Raw genomic sequence first — 27417 nt, 5'->3', positions numbered from 1 at the left:
TCATCCAGAAAAATAAAAACAAAAAGCTGGAATATGAGTCACATCATATCACATTAACAGTAGAGATTCAAACAACAAACTCTGCACATACATCACTTCGCACAGTGAAGCCCAGATGTCCAACTGCAGGAACAAAGAAGTAATAGTTGTATTGCTGGAATTGATTTGGCCAGAGACAATGAAATATGACTATATTACATTTTGCTTACGAGGAGCAGAATTTGTGGATTTAAGTATGAGGGTCTAACAGGGATCAGAGATGGGCCGGGGTGTGTCACAGTGGGGGCACCTGCGGTTCCTGTAAAGAGAGGGGGAGAGCTGAGAGGAGGTGGAAAACAAATGTGGGTTGTGAGACCTCAGATAAACGAAGGAGGAAGGGGAATAAACACACCTCTCGAGGTAGGCAGGGGAAACAGAATTAGGATGCATGTGACCCTTATCCAAAGCAAAGATGATTTAATATGAAGATATTAATATGGATATAAATATGAAGCAACATTTTTTAATCATTGTACAATGTGTTGATAAGATGCATTGAATGGAAATACTGTAGATGCCTGTATCTGCTTAGTCACGTCATGATCTGCTGACGTTGATCATGACGTTTGAACACAGGAGGAGCAACAATTATCTGACACTAGTCTGAGATGGATATCCACCAGGTGGCCCCAGAGGCGAGTATTACTGGGATACAGGTTCCTGTGGCGTTGCTGTGACACGGACTGGTCAGTTTATTAGGTACACCTAACTAAAACTAAAGCACCTAAGCACACCAGTCCTGCAATAAATCCATCGTTCAGTTATTATGTTCCGTTAGTGTTGGAACTGTTTTAGAGACATGTTGACTGAGGGTCATCTTGGAGGCTGCGGTTTGTAGAGCTGTGAAATTGTATTGGGTTATACTGACAGATATTTCTACTATTTCCCCATTAATATCACTGAGGTTAGGCTAAATGACAGGAACACCTCTGTGCATCATAATCATGCATCATCAACAGCACCACAAACTAGGATTTATTGCAGGACTGATGATTATGCACTATCATTATACCTGTAGCCCCCTGGATCTCTCCAGTGCGAATCAGCAAAGCATTGTTGGAGTGACATATCTTCTTCTAGCTGCTAGACATATGCTATTTAATGAACTAGTTTGAGTAAGCGAGAGTAAGACATAGTCACATATTCAGAACAGCTGAGGTGTAAAAAAGCCAGTGGTTGCAACCTTTTGGGTGGTGCTCATCACTGCGGTTAAAGCTCTGAGCCTTTATCCAGGAAAAACTGGCTCATGGTCTTGGACCATCTAGCCTTTTACCGTTTACCACTGAATGGCTCCACAGGGCAGCTTTGGAGGGTACATGCCTTGCTTTTGGGCACCTCAGTCAAGGGCACCTCTGCTGTAGTTTCCAGAGGAGGGGGAGCATTTCTCATGTCCCTCTTTGCTGACCAGGCTGGAGATCTAAAGTGGCAACTCTGTTTTCTTGAGCTACCACAGCCTCCAACCTATAAACTCACCAGTAAGTGGCTGTAATATAACAGTAATCTAAATAGATGGGGACTACTTGTTCATTATTTCTTAACATCACGGTCAAGTTAGCTTGGTGTGTGGATTAAAATGCTCAGCAGTGTTCAAGGTGTCCCTTTAAAATCCCTTGCAGACTGATGCAGTGCATTTTTAGTGTTTTGGATACTTAACACTTGGCGGGGAATTAAGGATTTTTCTGGTTTTGTTTTGGCCCAGAAATTAATATAAAGTTTTCTTTTAATAACCGTGTTGGTTCCTGAGAAATGTAAAGCTTGGGACTGTGTTGTATGAAGCATATCACTGTCTCTAAGAATAAGGTCAAGGAGGGGAGAAGAACTCATACATCTTGATCCTCAGTGAGTCACTAAAGCCAGAAGTTGTAACAGAAATTAATAAATTGAGCCAGTAATCCCTTTGGGAACGAAATTGCATTCATAATTTAAAATATATCCTGCATGTGGGAGTTCAGTTTCAGAGTTACAGTTGGATGTGTGTGGGTGAGAAATATATTGTACTGGCTTTTGAGGGCCTGCTGGAGAGAATAGCTGAGGAAAAGGAGTAGGAGCAAAGGGGAAAGTGCAGAAGAAAATAGAATGAAGGTGAGTGTGTTTCTGCGTCCCAGCTGATAGTTTTTTGGGGGAAGGGTCAGTACATTTTACAGGAGATCGTCTAACAATGCTGTGAGCCAGTGAAACCCGAGATGGAAAAAAAAGCAAAGAAACAACCAGGAGATAAGGAGGTTTGTCACTGCACTCAATTCTGCCTCAGATTAAATTTTTTGTCTCAGCCCATGCTGAAAACAAAACAATCTCCAACCTCCGTCGAAGCTGCGTGTGTGTATTTAAGTATGTGATGACAAAAAAAAAGGAATAGTAATAATGATTAATAAATTTAACTTGCTCACTTGAAATCAATCCATTTAATAGCACAAAAGCCTCTCTTTGTAATCAAGCTTTATTGCAGTGATAATTGTTTTGTACTAATGTCTCTAATAAGCAGCCATTAAAAAAACAAAGCGGCCCTGTACAATACCTGCTGCCCACCACAGTTAATGGCAGGGGGCCCTGCTGAATATGAATGAGGGTTTGCTCTGTAGATGTATAGAGGCGGCTGTTTGGGTTAATTAGTGGGAACCTGGTTTCCTGTGGCGCTGAGAACCTGTGGAGCCCTCTTCTAGTCCTGGTGGGACATAATGAATAGTGCAGATCTGTTGGCTGTGCTGTCTGCTCAGGCAGTAGGCAGCGCTTTCACCCTGGTGCCAGATGAGTTTTAAAGCCTAGATAATGGTCGCCAAGTGCAGGCCTCCCGCGTGGAGGCGCTGTATCGTATCATGCGTTCAAGTGGAAATGCTGCATAGGTTTGATTTTGTTATCAGCGATCGTGGCTTTGAATGTGCTGAGTTCAATTCCTGTACCCACTTATTCATAACCAGGGTCAAAGAGGGGCTGGAGTAGATCCCAGCACGCAAGGTGGAAAGACATTTTGAGCATATTAGTGGCCAGTTACACAGGAAAATAATTCAGTCCAAGTGCGCTAAAACTGGAATTCACATCTCCTTCATTTAATTCATGACAAGTTCAAGACCCCTACAAATATGAAAAATTACCCATGTCAAGCAAAAGAGGAAGTAGGAATTCAGTGTAATCCAGGAGGTGTTAACTGATCATACAATGGATGCACTGATACAGCTATGATGGCTGGCCACCAACATTGTTAGACGTTGATATTTGGTTGAATTATATATTGTGTCGTCTTGTGACAACTAATGCAAGCATTAATTTTAATGTAGAATAATGACGACAGCTGACATTGATATTTTGTTGGTTTTAAGTTGTGTTTCCTAGTAACCAAAATGTCGAATGCCAACGCCATATTGGTATATAAAATAACAACATTCTGGTCGTGAGCAAGACCCAACGTCTGATTCATTTCCAACTGAAATCTAACATCTGCCCAGCTTTTGAGTCATTTTAGTCGGCTGTCTTTCTGACATTACATTGACATCCGGTGCCTGCTGGGCACAGAAACCTCAATACTCTGTAGCTGCTGATACCAAAATTTTAAACCTGTATCTCTCAATGTGACTGGGCTCATCTTTATTTAGGCTAACATGATGCCAGGAATTGTTGTCTCACTACAAACTGATCTGGCGGCTTGATGTGACTGATCAAATGCAACTGAATTCTAAAATGACAATAATAAAGGAACTGGATCAGTCTCGTCACAGCCTGATCCCTCATTAATGTGCCAGTACTGATTCAGAGTATCGGAATGGTGTATCTCTAGTTAATGATCTGGTTTATATTGCATAGTGAAATAATAAGCTGCAGAACAGGGGGGTGCTCTATAACAGCAATGAGAGCAGGGACATCAACAAAATGAGTGTTTAGCTTGCTTTCAGCTCTCTCCGTAGTATTTCCAGTTCCACTTGCTTTTTGCCACAGGGAAATTTCATCTAGCCAGTTCTGGTCTGACCACACCTTCGTGTTCACCACTGTGGAGGATTAAGATGGTGCACCTCCAGAAAGCCTGGAGGAAATACACAGAAGCAAAATATGCAAACACCTTAATCAGAAAGGAGTGATATATTCTTCTCCCAGGTCTCACTGTGGCCTTAGGTGTTACCTGCCAACCTGTGTTGTGTAACCTTCCTCTGGCCCCACAGTGTTCAGAGGAAATAATCTTGGTTAAGTGGTCTGTGGCTGCCATGTGCCAAATGAAAAGCTGGAAAGATATACATCAAGCGCTGAATAAAGCAATAAGGCCCAGTGGAATGTGAAACAATGGCTCCTTCCAGGTGGTGGTGTGCTGTGAGAGGAGTGGGGGGAATTGAATGAGACAGAAAGCTCGTCTGGCGGCCTGGCTGTTAGCATTGGACTTGGCAGCTCTCTGCCAGGGACATGCTGACAGGCAGGCGCGGCTGTCACAGCACATAAGTGCTTCCTTGCACAACCCCGGGCCCTGTAGTGCAGGTCGGCTCTCCTGCATTCAGCTCACAGGCCCAGTCCCACACTCAAGCCACAGATCGTAGTGTGAAGCAGGGGCATGTGTCATAGCCTTAGTTTATACGGTTGAAAGACTCTGTAAGGTGAGAAAGAAGCCACTGGTGACATTGTTGAAATGTGCAACGCTCAGTGGTAATTATGTTCTTCATTAGAGAGATAACTTCTCTGATTAATTGTGCCTGAGGTACAGTATTTATACAAGCAGAGACATCATAATAAAAGCTGGTCACTAAAATCAACTCAAGTACACAGACTCCAGCACAGTTATTTTTATTCACACCTCACACGTCGATGATCCTTCTCAGGCATAATTTACTGACAGTCTCTTGACAAAGATGTGCGACTGCGGCTCAGGAGGTAGAGCTGGTCATCCACTAATCTGAACATAGGTGGTTCGATACCCGGCTCCTCCAGCCCACATTTCGAAGTGTCCTTGGGTAAGATACCGAACCCCAAATTGCCCCTGATCTATCATCAGTGTGAATGTGTAGTGGAAAAAGCCCTATATGTGCTGTATGAATCTGCGTGCAAATGGGTGCAAAGCATTTTGAGTCGTCAGTAAGAAATGAAAATGATTCATTACTTTCATATTGATTTATAATGAGTGTTTCTCACAAACTGGCTCTCTTATTAATTAGTTTTCTATAGTAATAGTTATTTTAATTATTTTATTGTAAATTTGATCATTTTTAATTTGATTTAATTTTATTGTTCACTTTTGTCTTTACTGTGAATTTAGTATTTCACTTCACAAACTCACTTATGTAAAAATGTAACTTTAAGTCCATAAAATGTAATGTGCAATAAATGCCATCTGCAGAAAGTGGCGCAGGAGTTACCCCCCCCCCCAAAGTGACTTCAATAAAAGCAGACTTGATTTGAAAATGTGTTAAAATGACCTGTAACTTATGGTACAGTGGCATACAATATGCATCCAGAATCATGCTCTCTACGTGTGTGTGTGTGTGTGTGTGTGTTCCCAGCCAGGCAATATCTGTTTGTTTAGATTACCTTACCATGACCTTTTCTGTTGAAGCTGGATGCTTGCATAGCCCGGCCTGGTTGTTTTGACTACCACAGTGTAAGCAACAGCTTTCTCAGCTTGTTTACCTTGTGAAAGTATCTGAAGACTTTTATTTTTTAAATTAATTCCATGACATTTAAAAAAAAAGTTGTTCTGCTATTTCAGCTCATGGTTGTTTGCTACAGAGCACAGGGACATTTTTACATGTTTTTTCTTGGTTGAGTGAGGGTAAACCATTTGACAGGTGGATATCGAAGGTAAGAAAACAAGGCAAAATATTATGTAAAGAAAAAAAAAGATACGTTTTGTTTTCCCATGGTTTTGAAGGGCCCTTCAGCAATATAATAAATCTACTTTAATGCTGTAAATCCTTCTCCTTGTTTGCTGAATTTCTGAATCGATCTTTCTCAGCTCTTATAGGAAATCAAAGTCGTCTAGAAGTGGGAACTCATCTGATTTCCTGCAATGAATTTGTCTTTGTACACCTCTGAATGCCTTCATTTTGTTGCTCGGGGGTGCATGTTAAGTGTATTGACTCTGGTTTGGGTTTTGACCTGGTGAAGGAAGACAAAGCGCTCTGGCCTCGTCTTCTGGCCTCGTCTTCTGGCCTTCAGGCAGACTTGCATATCTCGCATATAACGAGCTGTCGGGCTAAATGTTTTTCAGCCGGAGAAATTACAGTATCAATTGGAAGTGACTCTACAGAGTGAGAGCAGAAAGCAGATGGGAAGAGGGAAGATGAAAACAGACTCAAGGAAAGATGAACCGAGATTATCCTTTTGAGATGATACAGTTATAACAGATGAGGTTTGCATTTGTGGTTGGATTGCTTTTTCAGGGGAATGAGGAAAGTGCCATTTCACTACAATACAGACATTCTGCTTTATATACCTGAAATCTGAAAGCCCTTTCTTTTTTTGTCTTTGTTCTTCTCTACAGATGTGCTCTGGACTGCCGATGATTTCTCCACCTCCTCCAGTTCACATTCATTGGCAGACAAAGACTGCATTTCCCACTGCTCTCATTACCCCTGGGCTCACTAAGACAGATCTGGTCCACACATAAAAGACTGTCTACGGTATTAGCTTCCGTCTCTGCCAATCTCCAAGTCTTCAGTCCATCGCCATGGCTTGTTTTCTGGCATCAGCCTTTCTTCTGGTTCTCCAGACGTATGCTGCCCCACCTGAGTTCATCCAGCCAGGGTTTGGCATAACACTGGAACCCATGGACCTTGATTCTGGACTACCAGCTAATGTCTCTGGAGATGTGACCTCATCTCCACCCCCAGGAACTAGTAAAAGAGCCCCACACAGTATCATTATTGGGGTACGCAAAGGGGGTACAAGAGCACTGTTGGAGATGCTAGACATACACCCCGAGGTTGCTGCTGCTGCCACCGAGGTACACTTCTTTGACTGGGATGAGAACTATGCCAAGGGCTTTGAGTGGTACCGTGAGTTGATGCCCTACTCTTATCCACACCAGATCACAGTGGAGAAAACTCCAGGTTACTTTACATCAGCCCTTGCACCTGAACGCATCTGTGCCATGAACTCCTCCATAAAGCTGCTATTGATCTTGCGAGACCCAGCGGAGCGGGTCATCTCTGACTACACCCAGGTGTACTTCAACCGGCTGGAGAACCACAAGCCGGTGCAAGCCATTGAGAACCTGCTAGTGCGCAACGGAGCCCTGAATATCCGGTACAAGGCCATTCAGAGGAGCCTCTACGACATTCACATGCGTAACTGGCTGCGTCACTTCCCCCTGGAGCAAATACACATCGTAGACGGGGATGCTCTGATCCGTGACCCCCTGCCGGAACTTCAGAAGGTGGAGCGCTTCCTTAACCTGCCCCCCAGGATAGTGTCCTCCAACTTCTACTTCAACCAGACCAAGGGCTTTTACTGCATCCGAAGTGACGGTCGAGAGCGATGTCTGCATGAGTCTAAGGGACGTCCTCACCCAGCTGTCAACAGCACCGTCCTCCAACAGCTCCGCTCCTACCTACAGGAACACAACCGAACCTTCTTCAGGCTGGTGAAGCGCACCTTCGACTGGCAATAAGAAAACCTGATTACAAATTGGACTCAAAGGAGCCACCACCTTGTTTGTGATGAGGACAGAAAGGGGGCATAAAGCACTTTACGGACCTCACATTCAGAACCCCTTTGAATATCCTCTTTATAACTACTGTTGTGATCTCTGGTGTCCACAGAGCAGTTATATTTACACGATAAGGCAAGAAAAAAATATGAGAAACTGTAATTAGAGGTGTAAAATTAAATGGAAGAATCTCCAAGCTTAATAAATCATTCTCTCTCTGTGCTGGAAGCGTTTTAAGTGATCAAATTGCAGCGAAAACAAGTTTATGAAACCGATGAACTTTTTTCCTCTCTCTTGTTTGATATTCTTGTTCTTGATAATAAATTGTTCTGCTTTCAAATGTAACAGAAAAAGTGGCATGTTTCTGTCTCTCTCCATTTCGTTCTGGCCATCAAAAGCCCCCGAGCCTTCTAACCTGTATTATTTAGGGAGCATACTAAGGTAGGCAGAGGCATTAGAATAAACCTTTGATTTGCTGTGGTGGAAGTTAGACATTAATGCAAGGAAATGGGTACCCTGGAGCAGTGCTTTAATAGTACAGGAATCACTAATGGCTTTGGACATTGAAGGTAGCCTGCGCCTGAAGCTAAATCAGTCAAAGCTCCGTAGTCAGCAAGCTGAAATCCACAGAGCTTCTGTTGCATTTTGCCAACAATTTGCTTAGGTGTTAAATGTAGTCATTAAAGTATATGCCTAACAGTGCTGTAAATCATTTACAAACTGTATCTATGCAGATGTTTTTTTCGGTTCACACGTTATCTCTTTTCTGAATCATACTGAGCACGCAGTTTTCCCAGAAACATCTTGCCGTCCGATACACAACAGATTGTCAGAGGTCATGTTTCTTTCATTGATTAGGCTTTAAACAGCAGCCAAAGCTACAGCTCCGCTGGGAGCTGATATTCATGTGATCTCCCCACTCTGTCTGCTGGAATAAGCACTATAACTCTCCTGAGGCAAGTAGTCATTGATGCTACATTGGATCCATATCCAGAGCAAGAACATGGGAGGGGGGTAATAGAAGTGTGGGCCCTACAGAAATATGCTGAATATTTCTCTGGATAGTGTAGTTGGATTTTAAATTATGATTAGACTGAAAAATTATGTGATTTTCATGTGTGTACACAAGTTGTTTGATGAGAAAGTCGGCTCTAAATGAAGTCACCCGTAGCTCATCTTGCTTAGGGACTTTGCTCCCTTGCGTTCACCAGGGGGCACTTGGATCTCAGAGTAATTCATGAGGGAATGGTGTGAGTAAATGTGTCTAGACGTGCTCTTTCTAGGATCCTCCTCTGTCAGTGCACATACAGGTGAAGGGCCCATGACAGTTACCTCGTGACCCTGGCCGACGCCTGTCTGCGCTGGTATGTATCACCCAGCCGCTCATCTGGAAGAGAACGAACTGTCCTAGAGCACAAATAGCCTCACTCCACCACCACAACACACACACATTACTAATCATTCCCAAGGTGTTACACTGGTGCAGCACAGTGTTTTCATTAAGCAGGTGGGCAGGAAGGACAAAAGGGCATGTTTTGCTTACAATATGAGAGTACACACTGAACAAATTCCCATTTACAGCCTGTATTTATTTGAGGCAAAGTTGACAGACTATGCTTGCTGTTTGCAGAAACACTGGGATCTGCACAGTGCATCTGTGGCTGCCTAATGTTGGAGTCTGAGGAGGTGCAGTCGAGCAATGGGTTGTTTAAGGATAAGGATATTTTTATCAGCAAATCCCCTGAAGTTCATATCATCACAATGAATGCAACGATAGGATCTGTTATGGCTTGTGTAGGCAGAGGCCTTTATACCTTACGTCAAGCTGTGACTACCTTGGATTTTTTTCTTGGATAATTCAGTTTGTTTATGAGATTTGATGATGATGATAAAAAGATAAAATGATACTGCCGTGCCAAATGAACCAATAAAAGAGTCTACATCCATGCTAGCTGTTCTTTGTGGCTGTACTTATTGCATAGTGGTGCAAGAGCTAAAAGCTAATGTTAGCACGCTAACATGCCTTCAGGTTTAGCAAATATAATCTTCACCATTTGCCACTTTAGTTTAGCATGTTAACATGTTAGTTTAGTTAATCCTGGCACACTAACCTTTGCTAATTAAGACTAAGTATCTTACATCTGAGGCTGATGGGAATGTCATCAATTTATTGTATTATTATTGTAATATGTACTATTTTCTTATAAACTAAAGACTTAGACAAATTTAAATTTTGACCTGATGATGGTGCCATATGGAAAGTTAAGGGAACACCAAAGCTGTGGGGGGAATTAAATTTCTGCACCAAATTTAGTCGTCTCCATCCTCTGCAAACTATATCTGTCTGTAGAAAGCAACATGGCCACCCCCCCAAAAAAATTCAGTCTCGACCGAACCTACAAAAAACACTTCCCTGTATTGTATACAGTGACAACAGTGTCTTATGTGGTGGATCGACCAACCAACCGATGTTGCCATCCTTAAAGCCACAGCACTAGCATGGCTAAAAGCAAGCTGAAATTTAAACTACATTAAACTGAAGCCAGCATTATCTTCATAATCTTTTTGCTTAGGAGCATGTTTTGACTGGGGATTCAATGGAGCAACCATCTGTTTACAAAGTCTGCCACTTAAATCTGAAGCAAAAAACCAGCTGAATTATGGCTCTGTTATTAAAAAAAACTGCAACGTGTTGTGCATGAAGTAGTTTGCTTAATGGGCTATTTCGAGCACCGCTTTTTGGTGTGTAGCTTTGGGTCTGACATACCGTAGTGCAAGGAAAGTCATTTAAAACCCTTGACACTAACAAGTTGCTTTAACTAATGGCCACTACTGAGTGAGTCACTTATCACTACATGTCTTTGATAACTGCCAACCTCAGGTGTAATTAAAGGTTTGAAGGGTGGTCTGAAGTAATCTGCTGTAGATGTTTTGGCTGGTCTTGTCATCCTAGAAGCCTCTAATGATCTGTCTGAGATTGTGATTGATGAAGCACTTAGCATTGAATCAAAGCACAAGGAACGCTCGCTGCTTGCTAAGCTGGTTGCAAACTAACAGCCACTGTATTTGCACGATACAAGTCTATTACAGAGGTGTCCTTGATGTGAATTAATGACCTCTGTGTCAACACTGGAAGCTGAACCAAATGCACATCAGGAGTTGACTGACATGGCTCAGCAGGTATACATAAGCTATAAACAGCATGCGCCAGTGAATTGTGCTACATTCAATAAGATGCAGGCGGCAGTGTCTTCATTTGTTTTAATTCAGGAACATTGCAGCATCTGCAAGGTCTCTACAAGTAATTAATTACACCCTGAATGGTTTACTGTTTAACTGGTGATATACTACTTTTATAGGATTTCAAAAATAAACTTATTCCTAGCTCAATGAGTACCTTTGTGTTTATTTCTCCATGAAATACGTAGTTATTCCACATAGCTGTGCACACAGGTGTGACCATCTGGATAATGCATCTAAGCTCTCATCACTATGAAGCTATTTCTAAAATACATTCCTTTACAGAATAAAAAAAAAAACAAAACACGCTTTCATTCATTTCTTCCAGCTAAGTCGACAGCCAGCAGCAGTGGAGTGTTTTTAGTTCTATATTCACAGTTCAAATTCAAGGAGCCTGCGGGGAGTGATGCATACTATATAGCCAACAATGCCGTACACAAAACCAACCCACTGAAGCCTTTTACAGCTTGCTTGATCAGAAAAAGAACAATGAACATAAATCTAATGAGATCAGGGACCCAGAAACTGACATGTTTCCCAAAATACATGTTGGATTATCACAAACACAAAAGGCTCAGGAACATAAGAAGTGGGGAGATAAATGTGTTTTTCACACATATTTTAAAGGCTTCTTGTGTTTTTTTCCCTTTGTGATTACTTATTCATTTGTTTGTTGATTTATTTTTCATTGCTTCAGGTGCAGAGGGCATGTGTTTGATGTGCTCCCATGGCAGTCTTTACTAAAGGGGAAGGAAGGCTGCTGCTGCTGCTGCATTCAGGTCAAAGGGAGGAGAAATAAACATGTCTGCTTATTTGTGGCTGCATTATAAAAGCCTCTGATTAATCCTTTGAGGCAAGGGAAAGAAAAGGATATAAAAAAAAAAAAAAAACCTGAGATGAGATCAGGGCTTCAAATGCAGAGCTCATTGTAAAAACCGTGTAGGCATGTGTGAGTGGTGAAGCACAGCTTCTACATGCTGATGCTCAGTGCAGCGCTCTGATAGTTGACCTCTTGCTGTTCTGCAGGAGACAGGACGTCAATAGAGAGTCACTGGTGCAGAGTTTCAGAGCTCCTCTTAACAAATACCTTTTACCACCAATTTATTCACTTTAACAGTCTCCATGCAGGCAAAGGCACACACAAACACCTACCAACTGGATTTGCTCTGGGGTTGCAGGAAAAATCTTTGCAGTCACAAAGATGAACTAAATAACTTTTGTTTTTCCTGAACTTTCTCAAATGTTTCCATTTTATTTGTTATAATAATAATAATGATGATGATAATAATAATAATATTAATAATAATAAAGCATATCTTCAGGTTTTAAAACCACTATCTGAGATTTCACAGCTCATATACACATACACACCCTGATGGAAGGTCAATAGATACTGCTTTGTTAGATTGTAGATTTGTGAAGTGGAAGGAGCTATGTTTGGGTGCCCTGGTTCCAAAAATTGAGCTCTTATTTTGTAAACAGACAAAATATCTGATTAAATGATTAGCAGTAGAGGTTAACAGCTGTGGAAATATCTGGTACTTTAATGAAAGTTGAAGGTACAAGAGTGTGCACATGAAAGTGTAAGTTAACTACAACTCCCAGGGTGCATTCTGGTAAGAAACCGCTTAAGATTCAGTGCACTGCTAATGGCAGATGAAAGCTTCAGATTAGTGTTGAAAAAAGTGGAAAACACAATCTGCATCTTAAATGAGTTAACTTTTAAATTATGGATCAATTCAGGACAAAATCAGTAAATATGTTTTTTTTTTTATAGCATTTTGAATTCACTACCACCACAATAGAGCAGCTTGTTCACTAATTGGCCAGTTGGTGGTTCTTTATTTTATGATGCATTATTAACAAGATGTACTTCTTATCAAATTAGATAAGAACTAGAAAATAATTAGCAAAAAGACCACTGGCATGCCTCTCAAAAACCTCAAAACCTTAAGACAACAGGACGTGTACATTGGCAATTTGCAAACATCTATTATTTCCAACACACAAACCTAGTTTCTGTTGCCCATCTTTTCTGATTCCTGGAGCATAAATGTTTCCATTTTTGCTTAAACTCATTGATCACTTGATCAATTTATTGACTCCAACTGTCCAACATGAACTGGCAAGGAGAGTTTGCCAAATGGTAAACAGCAAGCATGCTAACACTAGTTGACTTGTGGCCCTGGTAAGGAAGCAGAATGCTATCTGCCAGTCATCTGTGCTGACCTGTTTTGAAAGCAGCCCGTGACGTGAGGCTGTGCTGGAATGAAGCTTCATCTCCACTGAGCTTTGGGTTTTCTTTCTTTTTTTCTAGTTTTATTGTCATTGTTAAAATGGAAATAAACTGACAGCTGGCCTGTTTGTGGAAACTTTGGCTGCTCCTTACTGAGGAAAAGAAAAGATGAAGGAAGTGTGCTGGACCTGTGCTGAAGTCTGACTGTCTCTCCTGGTGCGTAGGACTGTAACGTTACAATTGTGCCCATCCACACACATGACAAAACGATCAGGAGAAAAATGGATCAGTTAATGTAACTTTCAGTGTGGCAAGTATAAGGCCAGTATATTGTTGCACTACAAGTTTCATTAATTTTTAAAATTATTACCATTACCATTAATTATAACCACATAGAGCCTTGTTTAAGTGTTGAAGTTGAGTTAAAATGATATTCTGTTTAGTAGATTAATTTTTAAGTCGTCGTCATCACTAATACCTCAGAAAATAATGTGGATGTGAATATTTATGTGTCCTGAATATTATGATTAAAATACTTTGTTGTTAAGGATTCTGTTGTGTGTTGTGTGTGTGCAAATGACCCTTTAACAAGAGTCTAATAAGTGTCTAATCGTGGGAAATGATTCATAGAAAAGCATCTAAGTGTAGCACACTTTGAATCTGATATGGCATTGCATTTGATTTCTAATTAGACTATGACCTTGTAAAATAGTGTCTGAAAGCGTATTAGGATCTTTTATTTGGTTTCTAATTAGGGTACAATTTGGTGAAATAGTGCAACCAATATAGAATTATATCAGTTTCTAATTACAGCATAATTTCAGTGTATGGTGTTTAAGGCATAACTCTGTTTAGTTTCTAAAAAAGAACATATTGTTTCTAGTTTTTTCTAATTAGATACAAAGTATGGCTTGTTACATTTCATGTTTCTATGTGAAGTAACAGTGAGTCAATAAAAGGAAAATCTGAAATAGGAACACAGAACAGTTAAAAACACTACTGGATCCAACTAACCCTCCAACTTTGCAAATTCAGAGAGGTTGGGAACCACGGCTAAATATATTACCACACACAGAAAGGTGTAAACAAACTCCACCAACGTTATATTTGTGGTGGTTTCTAGTTAAAACCTAACACGACATTCTTTTTTAGTGTCACTTCACATTCAGCACTCCATTTCTCCATATGTCTGAGTGCTGATACAGCGTATAGACTTTGTGTCTGTTCTTGAGGCTCCAGTCACTTCTCTCCCTCAGCCTCTTTTATCCCTCAATCCTCCCCAGCAGCTCTTGTCTATTCAAATCAAGGGCTGGCGGAACAGTGCCAGAAGGCATTTCACTCTGGAATATGAAATCTACTCTCCTTTGGGTGTACAGTAGAGCCCCGAGTCCCTGCTCTGATTCCTCCACAGCCAAACAACAACAACAGTCTGAATGCACAGCCGTGACAGAAAGCATTGGATTTCTCTGCTGGCTTATAGCAGCCGTGGCTCACAGGAACCAAGTGTCACACAATTGCTTCTTCCAGCCGTAGCAGAAAGGGGCGAGAGGGACCAGACAAAAGCGAAAAGGTCTGAGCTCCCTTGAAGTCTGTCAGTCTTCTTGCCTTGCTTTCTCCCGGGATCCCAGTGTTGGATGCTTAGCACTTCTTTCATTCATTCAGCTTCTTTTTCTGTGTTTTTTTTTCCATGGTTGCTCAGCTGCAGCACTTCAGGGGTGAAGGTGACATTTTGACTCTGCAAATTTTTCATTGTCATCCCTTGTCACTGTCTGGATTTTATTGTTTCAATCTCTCTGGGAGCCCACTCTAAAGGGAGCACGAGGTTCTTATTTTTAGAACATTAATCTACGTTATACAAATTAAGTATGCTTCACAAGTGGCTCAGGCACCTTCCTATTGCTAATTCATTTCAAAGCACCCCCTGTGTGTTGCTCTATTTGCAGGCGAGTGCAGAGATGTGAAGATAAAGTGTGTTCAAAGGGATAGCACAGACTTCAGAGGAAACGATAACATCACTTCAGTCCCCCTGAAGTCCTCTGCAAAGTGAACAACTTGCCCCTTGGGCTGGTTGCTAATCTACCAGCCTTGTGGCAGCTCAACCAGGTAAATAAGCCAAACGGAAGGAGAGGAAGGCAAAAGGGAATTAACCTACCTCTGTTGAAAATGATACGCAAAAATTATGTTTTTACTTTCAACACTGGCATTTCATTCCAACTCATTAAAAATAGTGATTCTTGTGTATTTAGCACATGAACACTTGTTACACTGATGTGAACACAGTGTTGTGCATGAGCACGCTCATTTTTCTGGTGAACAATGAACTGAACGTATTTGTTTGCAGCTACTGAACGTGAACGAGGGGGTCATTCACTCTGCAGCGCCCACAGACCAGAGGATGGTGGTGGTGAACCAAAAAGCTGTTTGCCAACTGCCAAAAAATACCAAGTGTCTTGGTTTTACAGCAGCATGCGAGGGTTTATGGCATTTGGCATGTTTCTGATGCTGTGTCTAGTGGTGGCAATACAAACAGAACAGCCACTGGTGCTGCTGAATGAATGAATTTTTATGAACATTTGAAGGACGTTTAACAACAAATAAGTGCACATTCCAACAGGAAAAAAAATTTCATCACCAGGTCTGAATAAACAGCCACATCCGAGTTGAACCATCCGACCAGTCTTTAGAAATATATCATAATAATGATCACAAGAACCATGAACCAACAGCTGCAAAGTTCCTCCACCTGAGTCAAACTCACAGCATGTCACATAGAACACATAGTCACCTTGGTTTTTCTTCTCTTTGCCTGTATAGTAGTACACAGTAATCCATGTAGTTTGAGAAATGGCAGTGATTTGAGGCTGGGATGGATGGTAGCAGGAGGTTAAACTGAAAAAGAAAAAGAAACGAGCAGGAAGTAATATCTTTCGGACTGTGAACTTAGTTCAAATTCAAAATTGTGAACTATGAACTATGATCTTTGTGAACCAAACTTTGAGTTTGCTCTAGTCTAGTGTGAACCTGCACAACACTGTGTGAATTTTTCTACTACTGTGCTATAGTGTTGTATGAGAGGAGAATGAATAAATTTAACCAGTCACTAAAATGACTTGCACATTTAGTATTATAAAAACTCTCAGTTATTTGAATTTAGTACATTGAACCACTTAATGAAAGCTGCATGAGGCAAGATACTTCCCCCTGTCTTATCAGACTGCAGCACAAAGTGGAAGCGCAGCAGAGAAGAGACTGGTTGCTGTGCGTTTATGGTATTTGGCTAAATTAAATTCTGGTGTCAGGTGTGATGACTGACTGGTGTTAAATCTCGTCTGCCTGGCAGAAAAGAAGTACTAAAATTTCACAGCGAAATTCAAACGGTCTCCTACACAACAGTGAGCGAGAGATCCATCTGCAAAGAGCTGCACTCACCAGTGTTGGACCTTTTGCCTCTCATTACCTTTGGTGTCATAAAGTGTCACAGACCAGCCCAGTGCAGTTTACTGATGTTACACCGCAGGATTCTGGGAGTAGTGAGGTTCAAACAGTTTTCATACTTTTACCTACTGATACCATTCAGAGCTGCTTATGTGCAAAGTTGCAGATTCTAACTTAATAATATTGGAAATGGAGTTTTTAGTGTTGTGTATCAGTTTAATGCAAGACAGTGTAATCTTTATATGAATGTAGAGCTTCTACAAATGAAAAGATTTCACCAGAAAGAAATGTTCCTCAGTATAATACTGTCTTACATCTTTTTACTTGTCTGACATCACTGAGCCAGTTTACTCACTTTATGGCCATGTTCAGACGTGGTATTAACATCTGTCTCAAGTGAAGCGGTCATCTCTAACTCAGGTGTGAACGCATGCAAGATGCATTCAGGACGCATCTGAGATCCGGTCACTCAGACCACATTCAGAGGTGGTCTGGGCCACATGTGGCCACGTGAAGCTTAGTGAAAGTTCAGTCAGGAAGACTATCTCCTCGCACATCCCTTCGAAGTCACAAGCACCATCTCTCGCTTACCTATAAGCTCCCCCACTCATCTGGTCTTTATCCAATCACAACCTGACACGGCAGCTTTCAGCCAATCACCCATAAGCTGTCAAATTTTATAGTCACTCTCTCTCTGCTCTCATTCTGCTGTCATTTCAGCAACGTGTTCATTCTGCCACCCACCTCAACTCCCTTCACCACCTCAATCATGGACACCAGACTATCTCCAATCAAACCACCTGATCAGAGGTTTCCCTCTCATCAGTGTCTCGGCTCCGGGGGAAGGCTCCTCTAATCAGAAGGACCCATGGATCGCTCCCATGGTGATCCACTTCCTGCTGGGGTTTAAATGCCAATGTTCTTCTTTCTGCTCACAATACATTTTATTTTTTATTTAGATTCCTTTCACCCTCTTAGTGGTCTCTCCTGATTGAAATGTGTCCTGGCCACAGTGAAGGACCGCCTACTCTACTGACGTCCTCTGCCACAGTCCATTAGTCCCAACACAGTTTGATAATGAACTGAAAGTATTTTACTATTTCAGATGGATAAAAACCTGATTTCACTGTAGAGCTGTGAGCAGTTCACTCACTGAGTCACTGAGTCACTGATTCACTCGTTCACTCAGCCCCTCCTTGCCTTGCTCTCTTTTTTCAGACACACACACACACACACACACACATACACACACACATTAACAATGGCCCCATCGGACTGGTTAAAAACAACAATGTGTTCATGTGTTTATTTGCATATAGAACAGGGAGGTAAGAGCTGATCACAAGTGGTCACTGGAGACGCATGTGGAGCTGCATCCTAATACCAGGTGTGAAGTGACGTACTCAGAGCTGTCCACTTGAGATCGGATCGCCCGCGCTGCATGTTGATGCCAGGTCTCAACAAAGCCTATGACTCTTCTTTACTTGTGCTACTGTTGTCACTTCTGCAGTTTAATGATCAGGTGCAAATGAGAGAGTAGTCAGTAGTATGTAAACACTGGTTTTTTTCTGTGAAGTTAAACCTTTGTTGCTAAATCTAATCAAGCACTGTGTTCATATAGAAAATTCTACTTCTGAAATAACATTATTTCTAGTTACGAATAGGAATTAGTTTGAAGAAATCTCTTGAAGCACAGAACAATTAGGCCGATTGCTCCAACAGAATAAACAAAAATTAAACTTGATTTTAGAGAATAGTTGTAACAAATTTGACCATGAGAAAAAAAAAAATCTAAACTCAAGGTCCATTTACCAGCTTTATTTGTAGCTTTCACCCACATCTCACTTCTTTCCACAGAGAGAGAAGTGAGCTCAGTTGTCAGGGGAATATGCAGCTCAGTTGTCACCATTCAGTCCACACTTTGGACCTTGAGTTAAAACTTTTTTGGTCAAATTATAGTTCCAAGTTCGACAATGAACTTTAATGCTTAAATTGCATTACAACAACAAAGTTTAAAATATACTTACTGCCAGATTTGTTAATTTTTTTAAAGAAAAAAAGATTTGACTATGGGAGTTTTGCTCTGCAGCCCTCAAAGTGGATAATTTTCTATTTTCCTCTACTTTTCTCTGAGAGCTACTTTGACAAAATAAAAGGGGCTGAGAGCTGCTCATGTCTTCTATTACTGGTTACATTTATTCACATATCATATCAAAATACTCAAACTGATCTCCAAAACAACTCAGATGAATAAAATAATTTCACAAGTCATCAAATATCGACATCCAAAACTCATATTTTGTACCAAAAACATCTGAAATCAGTCAAGCCTGAACACACATGATGGCATGATGACACCATTGCAAATAAATGTCCATAAATCAGCTTAGAGATCAGTGAAAAAAAGAAGCACCTCAGTCAGTTATCCAGTAATAGTTGTCACTAGATACAAACAGGAACTTAAAATAGCTAATTCGGTACACTTCATTCCCCAAAATGTAAGCAAAAATGGGCTAAAAAAAAAAAGGGTTCAAGTTGAAGCCATGGCATCCATGGCAACATATTTCCTGTTTCTTGGAAAAGTTTATTTATATCTGTTATGTTATCCAGAAGAGTTGCTATCACTGCATGTCACCTACAACATATCTGATGTAAACAAACTCGGCAGCATAACTCATCTGACTGACAACTGACAAGTAATGATTTGGTGTTGAGGAGGGGTGGGTCTGCCTGTGTATTTGATTTGGAGTAGATTTACTGAGTGAAGATGTGTTTGCTTAAAATCTGTACTATGCATGCATGGTTTGGACACAGAATACATTCTCAAAACCTTTGGGTGAGCTGCTATGAAATGGGGGCTGAGCGACCGGGAGCTCGAGAGCCACCATGGTTTCGATAAATTACCATCAACTTAAAAGAAATGTGATGCATATATGCATGTGAAATGTCATAGTGTTTTCTCTTGCCCATGTGACATGGTGAAGAAGTGATTCAACCTACCCACCTTTACATTTACTCTTCTAACCCCCCGGTGTTTGGTAGATTACTGTTCCAAATTACTCTCCTGGTGCAGGGCCTCAACAGGACTTTATGACAATAGCTTGAAATAATTTGCTCCAAATCCACCCAAGAGGTTGTTTTCATCTCAGTCAGAATACATTATTTAGTTCGACCTCCCCTGACAGAAACGGAGTGGTCGGTATTATCAAGCATACAAACATGTTGTTCATTTATGCTCCTCTGCACATAGCTCATTGATTCAGAAATTTGGAACATTTTACACACACATACATGCACAGTTTTAATGAGTTTCCCCCCTCAGCCACTAAGAGTAGTGTATATGTGTGTGAGTGGTGGTCGGGAATGAAGGGCTGTAGCTGGTCAACTTGAACACAGCCTTGTTAAAAAGTCAATTAAAGAGAAACAAAGAAAGAAAGGGGGGGTTATGGGGGGGTTGTTTCTCCTCGCAGCTGTTTTCACTTGCAAGGCAGCAAGCAGCCTCGGCGAATGAGTGCACGGATTACTTATAGGCAAAGCCTGGCTCTCTGAAGAGAAAGAAGTCTGAGTCCAAGATTAGGAGTTTTTTTTCTTTTTTTCTGTGGAATTTGACATCAAACCCAGTTGTCACAGTTTACAATTTCACACTTGTTCACCACTCCTCTCGGGTCCTCCTGAGGAAAGAGTTTTAAAATGACTAAACTGTGGCAGGTTTTTAAACTGTTGAGGTAATGTAGGCAAACAGACACCTCAGTTCCTGAAGCTGTGTGTACTGCATGTAAAACTCAATTAACTAGGGCGAGTTGAGGGGCAGGGCCTACAGCGGATGGATGGAGGTTATACATCTGTCAAGTTTCTGTCAGTAGGTACAAGTGATGTGTGAGGGAGAAAAGATGTTTTTGCCCCATGTGCAACCTTACAAACATATATTTCTAACAATGCACCAATAACTCTCACTTACATGCCAATAAGTTGGACTGGACAGCCACCCCCCCCTCCCCCCCCCCAAAAAAAGTGCAAAAAATATATATAAAATGTCCCATGTGACTGAAACAAAAGTGAATTCATCCCAACCCTGCTGCCATTTCCTTCTGCCAGCTGTCCACTGCCTGTTCTTTCATCCTCTGTCCTCTCAGACTGCAGCACTGACATGTGGGTAGAGCAGAAAAAGCAGCAGCTACCAGTCAGACTCTGCTGTAATTGCTGGCCTGCGGATGTGTACAGGGAGCTTTTTCCTCTTTATGGGCATAGAGGGCACTGGCAAGACACTTTTGTTTATCACACCACTGCTCAGCACCCTGTCCTCAATGAGAGCCTCTAACTTATTCTGCTTTGATGTTTGATTAGATGAGACAGACCGGGGCTTCTGATCTAATGCTGACCCAATTTTAATTTAGTAGACCGTAAACAATTGCCGGTCAAGATGTAGTTGGACTTTTACAGCCAAGTTTATTTCTTTAGCCGAACTTTTTACAACAAAGAGAGAAGGTAATCTAAGGACACCCGCAGTTTCTCTGCAGTCACACACAGCATCACATTCACAGCATCTGGTTGAGTGCAACCACAGTCTGACCTTTCAGCCACTGATCAGCTGGAGTCAAGTGGGGTTAAGGGCCAGCTGTTTTAGTCTCCCCACCCAGATTCATCCTGGGTGAAGCAGTATTTGTCCTGCTGGGACTGAACTTTACCCCACTGCCACCCACACTCGGCCTAACGTCTCAGGAGGAGTGGCTGAAAAGCCTTTCTGTGTTGACTTCTTTAGCTTTCAGGTAGTATTGTGGTCTAGCATTGTTTTGTAGCAGGTCTGTAGCTCAAAATATCTTTCTTGCTGTGACCTTGCTTGATAAGAACATCGGCCATTGTTGTGTTTACAAGACAAGAGGTTATAATACGCCCTCTGAGCAGTGCTACATCTTCAGGGCAGATTGGAGGCCACAGTGAGTCGCTATTGGAAAGTGACGGGATAAGCTGAGGCTAGCTGGTTGGAGTTTTGCCTTTATTTGGCATTCAGCTTAGGGACAGAAAAAGAGGGTATATGCTACAAAGTCAGGGGATACTGTGGTTATGTGCTGTAGAAAGACCTGTAAAAAAACAGCAACCAGATGACATGATAATCCAGCTTTATCAGTCAAGCCCCTGGTGGTCATACTCATACAAAAACCACTTGTGTAATCTGTGATGTCATCTATTTTCTCACTCAGGTGTTTGCAAGTGTGTGTAGTTTGTTATAAAAAAAAGAAGATCTGTGACTTGAATAAGGCTGTGTGCTGCTTTATATGAGCTGGAGCCGCCTGTGTCTGTGCATGTTATTAAGTATTCTATCATAGACATCGCAAAAAGGCTATTTTTAGAGTGAATGTCACCTCCAAAACCACCTGAACTGACAATACTTCAGAACTTTTTTCTGCCTTTTTTAATTAGAGCCTCTTTATGAAGTGGATTTATTTCAAATTTCCAATATCAAAAAGGCTTTTTGGCATAAGGAATCTGTATTCATCTATTAACGAACGAGATAATTAATGCCCTATAATTACAAACTCAGATTTTGGCCCACAATTTGAATTAATTGAATAGATTAAGAATTAACCCCAACCTTGATGGGAAATGACTTGAAAAGAAAGTTAATGAAGAGAGGTGAAAAAAAAGCAAGAATTAGATTTAAAGATTAGTATCAGTGCTGAAGATGAGAATACACACATTTTAATTGAAAAACTGATAGTGACACAGAGAGCTCCTTCAATGAGACGACTGTGGCCCTGCCTCTTCCAGGGTAAGATGAAGAATGTGTGAGAGTGTGTATGGGTTCACACATCTGGCACCACTGGAGATCTATGAACCCGTCCTGTAGTGAGGGGGTTAAGCAGGCTCGTTATTATGATCAAATCTTCTCTGGTGCTGTTTCACTATTGAGAAATCACAGAAATTCACAATGTCTCCACAGTAAAGAAGCTTCCCAGAGGGTCAGGGTTATGCAGCACATTCATTGTACATTCTTCCTGGAGACCATCCTGCTGAAAAAAATGACCTCACATGTGCATCCAAGCAGCTTATTACAACCCATAGCTACGTTTTTTTGTTAGGTGACCTCCAGCAACTGTTGCAATTATGACGTAAGAAAAGGAAGAAGTCAGGTTATGTAGTACAAGAGCTGAGCCAGATTCGGGGGCCGCATCCTGCACTTGGAGGCTAAGCTTCCCGTTTCGCAGAGTGTGAATTATACAAGAACAATTGAATTATACAAACCTGTTATTGAATCATGAGAAAGTTTCACATAGAGTCGGTGTAACCATAGTAACTCACTCACAAACCTGCCTGAGTGTGCACAATGTGAGAGAAGCCTCTTGGAAATAAATGACAATAACAGATTTGTGGATATTTCTCACTTTTCGCTGAAGGTCTGAAGAACTCTCCGCTGCGCTGTCTGTCTGTTTGTGCGCTGTGCTTCTCTTAGGCACTTTAAACTTACCACAGAGCAAAATTATTTTGTTGAGTGTCACATGGTGCTGTTCGTGCCATTAGGGACTGAATAAGCTGCTCATGTACTATTACTTTTTCTGGGACATTTTTAAAAAATTTGAAATCATATTACAAGATTCTTCCAGGCACAAATATGTGAAATATACTGTAATATTTACAATTAAAGGTAAGATGGATATATAAATGTTTCAACCCCCCCAGGCTGTTGTTTTTACCTCCTTTGGGGGGGTCCTAGTCTTAATTGGGGGGGTGAGTCAAAAGCACTTAAAACCCTGCCGTATCAACAGCTCCTTCAAATGCTGCCGAGAAATGCAGCCTTTTCCCCTTGTGCAATGTAGGATCCAACGGGTGGATCCTTGTGATTTGATGTAATGAAGGCAAACAACACCTGCAGAGAGCCCCAGGATTACACTTTTGAATGTAAGTATCGAGTATCAGCTCAGTTCACAGGCCTTAAAAACCTCAAGTCTTAGTGAAAGAAAGTTACGTGTCACGGTTGCTAGGCGACAGTAGCCATGCTTTGTGACGCAACAGTAAAGGTGGGCACAACTGATGATGCAAAGCGAAAATCAAGCATTGGCCAGACCGCCTCATTTCTGTTTGGCCTTGGCAGTCTACAACAGTTATGAGGGGCCACACCTTCGTAGACCATGTCCTCAGATACATCTAGTGTTTTCCTGGCTTAAGACATTTTCTGTCCCAAATAAATCAGAATTAATTTAAAATGAAGAGAAATCCAACATTCAAGTACCCGGCAAACTCTATGTAAACAGATAGAGCTGGCAGTAGCAGCGATGCAACAGACACGCAGCTGTGTGAACACACATGTTTTTCCACAGCACGTCAGCAACAGCAGCTGTGACGCACACACCATGCATCCACTGTGTTCCCAACTTAACTGTCTGACACAGTGTGTACTGCTGGCAAAGTGCAGTGTGTGGGCGTTGGACATCCTATGTGTCTGTAAAATAATGAAATCTAACCAGAATAAGTAGAGTGTGTGACATTGATTGGTCTCTGTTGTTCTTAGTGGGTATATCTGATATGTCAGCTTCTATTGTATGCTAATGCAGCATTACTAATATCTGGTATAAGATGTCAGTGAGACTGAGATCACTCATTAGGATGTGTACGAGAGTGTCACGTAGATATTAAGCTTTTGATACATTTGGGTAAAAATTTGTTGCGAACCAACAGGTTGAAACTTATGTGTAAAAGAACTGAAACCATATCTGTTACATATTTAGGATTAACATTGGACCAGTCACTCCACTGTGAGTCTGTTGTTGCTAGAACAGGATCTAAGAGTGCCAGTAGACTTAAACTACTGATTTGCATTGTGACATTCCTATGATGTCTGTTTCCCTGGTATAGGTGTTTGACAGTTGAACAAACTGCAGGTGAAACAACATAATTAGTATTTAGTGACTGCTTCTCCTCAAACTCACATTGGTGGTGATGAAGTCAGGAGTGTTGGGCTGATGCTGGTGCAGCTCAGGTGCAACAACAGATACTGCATTAAGCGTGTTTCTGAATATTTGCGTTCACAGGTAACAATGGTCTGTATGCAACGTGGCAGATTAACGCCAAATGTTCATGTAAATACCTTTAGAGAATAATATGTCCAGAAGCTGTGTGTAATACTGGTGCTGTACTGTGGAACAGCCTGCTATTAAATATGGTGTTGACAAGAATAAGACTTCTACAGGTCAGGTTAGAGCTTATTTATGGGGCAAGGTGACATGTTATTAACTGGAGCTATTAATCTGCTTGTGTTGTACCTTTGTGTATTGATGTGGAGATTCATTTTTTTGGTATAATTTGAACTGCTGAAACATCCTGTGACCATGTTCGTAATAAATGTTTCTTTAATGTGGTACCCCCGGGGCCGGTGTGGTTTTTCAGTTCAGAAATCAAATAAAATGCATTTAGTGTAATTACATTTTAATGTTCATCTACCTGTTTCTTTTATCTTGATATTTCACACAGACTGGGCAGTGGGTCCTGAAGTTTGGGTTCCACCTCTCCAGACCACAATCTAACACCTCCTCTGTGTGGTTGTGATGGGCTGATAAATATATCACATATGTCCTCTCCCCAGACCAGCTTTATATGTGTGTGTGTGTGTGTGTGTGTGTGTGTGTGTGTGTGTGTGTGTGTGTGTGTGTATGTGTATGAGTGTGCGAGGCATCTTGATTTGGCGAGTATGTATGACAGTCCCAGCAACATCTGGCCTCCACAGCGGGAAGCAATGTATCCAATAATGAGAGAAAGTGTCAGGGACACGCAAGGTGCATCCAGCAGAGCCTGGTGTGTGGAGGCGACCACAGACTCCCTCCTAGAGCTGCTACCTAAACACACACACACACACACACACACACACACACACACACACACACACACACACATTTTGTCTCCCTTATTCCTCAGTAAACCACATGAGGGAGGGAGAGATAATCACATTTCCTGTCAAACTGAATAGGTGATGGCAGCTCGGAAAAAATAATAATAATAATAAAAAAAACTAGAGCGATGCAAATGTGCCTGTTTGTTTCTTTTTCTGCAAGCATCAGCTGTCATCGCAGCTCAGGTTTCACCGGAGCAATAACTCTGTCATCCCTGGGAGCTACTCATGAATCAAACCCCGGTCATTTGATTGACAGCTCATTACCCTCCCCTTAACACAGACAACAACCTTGGAAAAATAAAGGCAAAGCTGGACGAATGAAGTTGAGTTTTTTTTTTTTTTTGAAGCTGGGCTGCGACGAGGACGGATGTGGGCAGAGGTGGAAACTATCTGAATGTTTTCACTGCTCAGGTGATGGTGCCAACTTATATGTTCTGTAACTTCCAATTTCATAAGATAAGAGATAAGATTAATGAGCAGCCTCCCATGACAGATTCTCTATTTTTGTTGATAAAACCATCACTGCCAACTTTTTAGCTTCTAACAGCCACTCAGTCATTCAAGGGCAAATCTTTGTGGGAGCTTTATTTAAAAAAAAAAAATTTAAATCTTGATTTATCACTCACACTGACTTCAGTCATTACTTTGACTGTTCCTAAAACTTGAGAAAAATGTATGTGAAGAAGCAACTCGTTTTCCTCCTCAACACGTCCAGTATGAGGCATTTTGTCCGGAGCGGGGTCAACCTGACCTGTGTTCTGGTTAACCCTCATCAGATACGCTGCCACTGTGTGATTCTCAAGGATGTGGCAGACAGTTCGAGGATGACACTATATATAGCATGTATTTTTGGAGTTATCATTTGTTTGATGAAAACTTGAACGAAGGTATTTCTTTCTTGACAGGCTGTGACAGTGTTGCATGAGGAAAATGTCACATTCATCCAGGGGTGCAAACACACAAATGCCAACTGCACACACAAATAAATACACACCCTGCAACCTTCACCCCCTCTGTGTATCAGTATCAGAGGAGTCTGAGAACTCCTTGTTCCATGGAGAGGGCAAACAGCCGCCCTATTGCCCACCTTATCTCAGCGTTCCCACACCCGGCGGAAAAGGAAGGTCTTTCATACAGTTCTTATCGCTCGACGAGAAGGGGGAGAAGGAGGTGGGAGGAGGATAAGGGGAGAGGCAGGAGGTGAGAGCCCCTGCTGTGCAAGGCCACAGCCCCACTTTCCCATGCCCATGTCTGATCATCAGTCTCGCCAGGGTGCGGCGCACAGAGAGAGAGGGAGATCTCACCTCTCTTGGGGGGAGAGATTTGCAGAAAGGAAAAGAGCAATGAAACAGGAGAAATGTCAAAAAACTAGAAACAAACCTGACGACCCTCACATCTCCCCTCTGCAACCCCAGCACAGCACGGGCACCACATGACGGTGGATACAGAACGGCAGAGCCAGAGCTGCACGTTTTCATTTCCATCAGCAGCTCTGATGTGCTACTGTTTGTGTCTGGGTCGGCTCATGTCTTTACACACACCTAAAGTAATGCTGTTAATTCAGCAGCACTGGAAGAACTGTGTAAAAGTGTGTGTATGTGCATACAGTGTGTGTCACTGTGTAAGAGGACTGGAAACAGGGTCTGAATAGAGGGCGGCTGGGAGGGTCCAGGATCCTGTATTAGAGTTAAGTAATCCTCCACAAAAAAGATCATGTTGAACTGGAGGGTTTCACTTATATTTCACTAATTACAATGAAATTATTTTCTGTCATAATTAAAGTAATGGCTTGAGGTGACCTGTCCCAGTTTTTATCAGTGAACATGTCTGCACGAAAAAGCAGAGCTGTATGTGTGTCTCAGTAAGTATAGCCCATCATGTAAATGAGAATATACATTTCTCATCTGATCTGATCATTATGTTTTGCAGGTATTTGAAATAACAATTTGAGATCCTTTGAAAATTGCA

General features: G+C 41.6%; 1 protein-coding gene across 3 annotated transcripts in view; it reads left to right on the top strand.

The window, feature by feature from the left end:
- The window catches only part of hs3st1l1 (heparan sulfate (glucosamine) 3-O-sulfotransferase 1-like1), a 29379-nt gene extending 17941 nt beyond the window's left edge, over positions 1 to 11438 (top strand). For all 3 annotated transcript variants that reach the window (XM_071481296.1, XM_071481295.1, XM_071481298.1), the window contains exon 2: positions 6491 to 11438. In XM_071481296.1, the coding sequence (XP_071337397.1) occupies positions 6677 to 7618 (942 nt within the window). In that variant the 5' untranslated portion in view covers positions 6491 to 6676 and the 3' untranslated portion in view covers positions 7619 to 11438. The remainder of the gene's footprint in view (positions 1 to 6490) is intronic.
- The last annotated feature ends 15979 nt before the right edge of the window (positions 11439 to 27417 follow it).

The sequence above is a fragment of the Trachinotus anak genome, unplaced genomic scaffold, assembly GCF_046630095.1.
Source record: "Trachinotus anak isolate AG129_WGS33_773 ecotype Australia unplaced genomic scaffold, CSIRO_AGI_Tana_v1 ptg000007l, whole genome shotgun sequence".
Taxonomy (NCBI): domain Eukaryota; kingdom Metazoa; phylum Chordata; class Actinopteri; order Carangiformes; family Carangidae; genus Trachinotus; species Trachinotus anak.
The sequence above is the reverse complement of the archived record's forward strand: the minus strand, read 5'-3'. Positions and strand labels throughout refer to the sequence as shown.